At 40.6% G+C, this 6,000-nt stretch overlaps 1 protein-coding gene across 1 annotated transcript in view; it reads left to right on the top strand.

Annotated features, from left to right (window-relative positions):
* The first annotated feature begins 3,886 nt into the window (after nt 1-3,886).
* Nucleotides 3,887-6,000, top strand: part of kif6 (kinesin family member 6) — a 292,827-nt gene continuing 290,713 nt past the window's right edge. The window contains exon 1 of the mRNA XM_046349915.1: nt 3,887-4,068. Within this exon, the coding sequence (XP_046205871.1) occupies nt 3,970-4,068 (99 nt within the window). The 5' untranslated portion in view covers nt 3,887-3,969. The remainder of the gene's footprint in view (nt 4,069-6,000) is intronic.

The raw sequence follows: 6,000 nt of genomic DNA, 5'->3' as shown, positions 1-6,000 counted from the left end.
ATCATAACTTGCTGCTGACAAAACTAAATAGTTATGGCTATATTGTGGAGAAAGAGCTACCTGTCTAACAAAACACAGAGGGTGTTATTTAATGGAAGCCTGTCCAACATAATCCAGGTAGAATCAGGAATTCCCCAAGGCTGTCATGTTTTGTCATTGATTATCATGTCTTGTCTCTGTGCTTCCCTTCTATTCGTTTCCCTCTGCTGGTCTTATTAGGTTCTTTCCCTCTTTCTATCCCTCTCTCCCCCTCCCTCTCTCCCTCTCTCGCTCTCTCTCTCTATCGTTCCGTTCCTGCTCCCAGCTGTTCCTCATTCTCCTAACTACCTCATTTACTCTTTTCACACCTGTCCCCTATTTTGCCCTCTGATTAGAGTCCCTATTTCTCCCTCTGTTTTCCGCTTCTGTCCTTGTCGGATCCTTGTTTGATGTTCGCTGTTCTGTGTCCTTGTTCCGCCCTGTCGTGTTTTTACCTTCTTCAGATGCTGCGTGTGAGCAGGTGTCAATGTCAGCTACGGCCGGTGCCTTCCCGAAGCGACCTGCAGTCTGTGGTCGCGTCTCCAGTCGTTCCTCTCTACTGACGAGTGGATTTCAGTTTTCCTGTTTTTGCATTTACCTAGACAATATCCAGGATTATCGCTTTTGTTTAAGACTGGAATAAAGACTCTGTTTCCGTTAAGTCGCTTTTGGGTCCTCATTCACCTGCATAACAAAGGCAGCTGTCTGAGCCCATTACTTTTTAAAATCTTTACTAATGAATTGCCACTGGCTTTGAGGAATGCCAGAGTATCTACGTATGCGGATGACTCAGCACTATACTACAGCAACTGAAATGACTGCAACACTGCAACAAAGGGTTGCAGTTAGTTTCAGAGTGGGTGGCAAGGAATAAGTTAGTCCTAAATATTTCTAAAACTAAAGACTAAACCTCAACTAAATCTTCTAATAAATAATGTGGAAATTGAGCAAGTTGAAGTGGCTAAACTGCTTGATGTTAGCCTGGATTGTTGATACAACAGTAGCTAAGATGGGGAGAAGTACAGTATATCACAAAAGTGAGTACACCCCTCACATTTTTGTAAATATTTGAGTATATCTTTTCATGTGACAACATTGAAGAAATGACACTTTGCTACAATGTAAAGTAGTGAGTGTACAGCTTGTATAACCTTTTGGATTTAGGGGGCGCTATTTTAATTTTTGGATGAAAAACGTTCCCGTTTTAAACAAGATGTTTTGTCACGAAAAGATGCTCGACTATGCATATAATTGACAGCTTTGGAAAGAAGACACTCTGACATTTCCAAAACTGCAAAGATATTGTCTGTAAGTGCCACAGAAACCGAGATAAAAATCCCACCAGGAAGTCCTGCATTTTTTGAAACCGCCTCATGCCAATGACTCCTTATATGGCTGGGAATGAGCTACGAATGAGCTTACGTTTTCCACGTATTCCCCAAGGTGTCTACAGCATTGTGACGTCTTTTTATGTATTCCCATTGAAGAATAGCCGTAAGGGAGCATATTTAGCAAGTGGTCACATGGTGTCTCCCGCAAAATACTGAGGTAGCCATTTTCGCTTCTTATGAGAAACCAATTGCCTCGAAGGATATATTATCGAATATATATGTTAAAAACACCTTGAGGATGGATCCTAAACAACGTTTGCCGTGTTTCTGTCGATATTATGGAGTTCACTTTGAAAAAAGTTTGCCGTTGTAATGGTAGCATTTTCCGGTCGATTTCTCAGCCAAGCATGATGAACAAACGGGAGCTATTTCGCCTACAAAAATAAATAATAAAATAGAAAAAAGGAACATCTAACTGGGAGTCTCCTGAGTGAAAGCATCCGAAGTTCTTCAAAGGTAAATGATTTATGTCACGCCCTGGTCTTAGTATTTTGTGTTTTCTTTATTATTTTGGTCAGGCCAGGGTGTGACATGGGTTTATTATGTGGTGTGTTTAGTCTTGTTTTTTTGTAGGTATTGGGATCGTGGTATAGTGGGGTTTTCTAGAAAAGTCTATGGTTGCCTGAAGTGGTTCTCAATCAGAGGCAGGTGTTTATCGTTGTCTCTGATTGGGAACCATATTTAGGCAGCCATATTCTTTGAGTGTTTCGTGGGTGATTGTTCCTGTCTCTGTGTTAGTTTGCACCAGTATAGGCTGTTTCGGTTTTTGCGTTACGTTTCTTGTTTTGTATTGTTCGTGTTTATTCGTTCATTATCAAAATTACCACGCTGCATTTTGGTCCGATCCTACACCTCCTCTTCAGGATTTCCTGTTACCAGGATGCATGAATTAGTTCCATTCACAATAACCGAAGCATAGCCCAGGGAGTTGGGTGATGATGAGGTAACAGAGGGGTGGGTTAACAGAATGCCACATTTATAATGCACTGAAGATTAATTTAGTATAGAAATCCTGGGGAATGTTTTGAACAACCCCATAACAACAATGTTTAGCCAGTATATTTGTTAAAACAACTAATATACCTACATTTGCACACCACCTGCTGTTTCACTACCAGAAACCACACTTTAAAAATGTGTATTGCTGAGTGAATACATTGAAGTATCAGGTGAGTAATGTTAACACTACGTTATCTCCTCATCATCCATATGCATCATTATCCTTTGAATGAGTATGTTCAGCCTGTTCACAGACACTAAATAGACGATATCCTCACACATAAACCAAAATAGAAAGGTAGTCTTGTCGCACTATTCTCTTATATCACACAGCTTATCAACATAACGCAGTTTAACATAGTGCACTTTGTTTTAACACATTTTACAGGTTTTGCACTCATTCATCACTGCTTGCTCTATCAGAAAGTAGGATGGCCCTCTGACTAAACGTAGGTCGAAACATGGCGTTTTATTTATTTGTAAAGACCTTTGCAAAAACCCACATTACTAGACATCTTTACTAACCCATAGAAGTAGAAGTTGCCATACCCAATCGCAAGGATGGCTAACTGGAAATGATGAATGTTGCTACAGTTCTCTACAAATGTATGTATTGGTGCATTTCGGGCAGTTCAGAGTGTTGATTGAGGACCTCTGCTGAGGAATGTGCTTGTTTTTTTTATTTGTTGTATTCTCTTTTTATAAAAGTTAGGTTTGATGAGATATCATGTAAGAGCTTTTGTGCACAAGCCCCTTCAGTGTCATAAATGTAAAATATTTGGTCATGTGTCAAGTGTGTGCAGAAGGGAAGATTATTTTATGGCAGATTAAGTGAAATGCTGCAATTGTGGAGGTGAACATGTGCCTGAATTCCTGGAGTGCCATGTTAGGGTGAAAGAGACAGAGTTGGCAAGGGGTGGGGTGTCTAGCATGTCTCCTATCTGGAGGTGTGAGAAGATTGGAAGGAACGAGTAGCGGGGAAGTAATGGTAGGAGAGCCACCACGACTAGTGAAGGTTTCTCATCAACCAGGGGAAAGTGAAACGCTACATGTTAAAAAGGTGGACTTTGTATTATTTATTGCAATGGTCATAAACTGTACAGTACAAGCGGAGAAGTATAAGAAAATTGTCATTATTGTGAACGCAGCTGAACATTTTTGGCGTCTTCGTGATTTCAGTCGAATGTTCTGCCATCACAGGAGCCTGAGGCTGTATAGGGATCTATTTTGGAATGGACTGTATTGAAGATGTGGGATGTTTTTTGTTAGTTGATTTGTCTAATTTCGTATGATGTCGTTTTCCCCAATACAATGGTTTTTATTTTCACATGTAATACCCCGTCCAGCTGGAGGCGGTAATGCACCATTAACGCTTGATACCATCCGCCGTTAAACCCGATTGAAGAAGATACATATGGCCAATCACATTCCCTGTGTATTGCCCCCTCGACATCACGTGACTCCTCACCTGGCAACTACCGCGACAACAAATGTGGAGCAGTGAAGCAGTCATCATAAAAGTTTGTTTACCCAGACGTTATCTAAATGTGAATGCGTTTGCATGAAAACATATGATTCCCAGATCCCAGTTGAAGAGAAAATGGTAAAACAGAGCATCCAGATCTTTGCCCGCGTAAAACCCACAAAGAAACCGGCCTCGGTAAGTGCATCTTATTTTGTGCAAGGTTAATTTGGGTCACAGCATAGGCTAATTTGTGAAGTAACACGTTACATCGTGGAGTTGAGTTTAACAGTAATTGACTATGCATAGGCAGCTTGCTTTATCCCTCTGCGGTATTCACATGGTTACTTAGCCAAGCCAGCTACTTAGCTAGCAAACAGGTTTATCAGTCAGTCAGAATTGCCTGTTTCTGCTCAACTTCGACTAACATGGATAAAGGCAGGCTAACGTTATAGTTAGTTAGCTAATCGATTTGCTAGCTATCATACAGTAGGCGTATGTTAATAATTATATATTTAATATAAGTAGACATGCACTCATAATTGACTGTAGCTCAAATAAAGAAACTACAAGCTACCGGTGGCTGAAAACACAATCATCGTGGGATGAACAAGTGACGAATTTCCGGCCAAGGGTGGTCCATTTAAAAATCATTCCTCGCCCCGTGCCCTGCAAGTGTTTATCTTTATTTTAAAAATATTAACACCAATCAATACAGGAAGTATATGTGGGAACAGGAGTGTGTATACTCGCCAGATATCATGAAACGTCATCAGAAGTGTTCACTTAATTTGAGGGGACAGGGTGTTGGGATGGGCATTCCGGCTCTTTTCAGTGTTCAACTCAGCTCACCAAAACTCGGCTCTTTTGGCTCCCAAACGGCTCTTTAAAAAAAATGGTTTTGTATTTTTTCAAGTCAAAGTTTGCGATAAGTTGACTATGATTGGTGTTGAAACAATTCTCATTAAAATATTAAATGAAATCATACTCTACTTTAACCACAATGTATTTAAAAATGCATTGGTTTGTTATGAAAAAGAATGCTATTAAACCTTTGCATTTAAAGTATAACTTTAATGTTTAAAAAAAAAATGCTTAAAAATCCAACCATTCAAAGCAATTACAATCTGAACAGCATAATAGAATATTGCACCATATCAAAGAAAAATATATAACAATGTGCAAAACTTTAGCATCCCACTTAAAACATTAAACTGGTCCCTCTTTTCTCTCTCTTCTTTATTGCCATGTTATAACCAGCAGCACACAGCAATGCTGACCATATTTTGCTTTTATGAGAGATTTTACAAGCTGCCTCACTTTCGAGGGGATGTTGCAGTTTATTCTCTCAGTAATTATTTGTCCTCTCAGAGGGAATGGATGTGGACACTGCAGTCTCCCTTTCATGACTAGTAAGCCGTGAGAAGACAGAGGCCTTGTTCTTCCACCAGCTCAGAGGATTTGCAGATCTTTGGAGGAGGGGCTCCTCCAAATAGGATCAGACCTCCATTATGGCATCTGCTGAGGGATTCCTTCGTGCTGCATCCCCAGTTGCTCTCTCGTCAAACAGCATCCAAACAGCAGACATTTGTGGCACTACTGCTGGTGCTTCTGCTCTATCTGCTCCCTCTTCTTCCTGTTGCCCTAGTGCCTGAGCCAGCTGACTGCTGGGGCTGTCCCTCCCTGCTGCTGAGGTTATTCTTTGAAGAGCCTCATCAATCACTCTGGTTTCACTGAAGGCTAACTTCTTAAACCTGTGGTGAAGTGCAGCAGTTTCTGATAGCATGTGATTATATTCCATTCTGTGGAACTTTCTGTCCATTGAACGTAGGGTGTCCGTCAACTCTGTCACATGTCCTGTGCTTACATCTGCTTCTCTGGTGGCTGGCTGTGATTTGCTGCAGACCCTTACACAGGAGTATCATTTTTGAGGCTGTCACATAGCTGAAAAGAGAGGACAGTAACTTATTAGTTCAAGTTCATGTTTTGTCTACTGATACTTCATTCTCATCTACTGATCATATACATATATAATACTGGATTAAATAATGATGTAGTAATAACTGCTTACTACTCTCCACTGATCTCCACAGTGACCTGCTCAAAGGGTTCCAGGACTCTGCAACACCT

Source organism: Oncorhynchus gorbuscha, linkage group LG05 (assembly GCF_021184085.1).
Source record: "Oncorhynchus gorbuscha isolate QuinsamMale2020 ecotype Even-year linkage group LG05, OgorEven_v1.0, whole genome shotgun sequence".
Lineage (NCBI taxonomy): Eukaryota > Metazoa > Chordata > Actinopteri > Salmoniformes > Salmonidae > Oncorhynchus > Oncorhynchus gorbuscha.
This window is presented reverse-complemented; position numbering and strand designations above follow the sequence as displayed.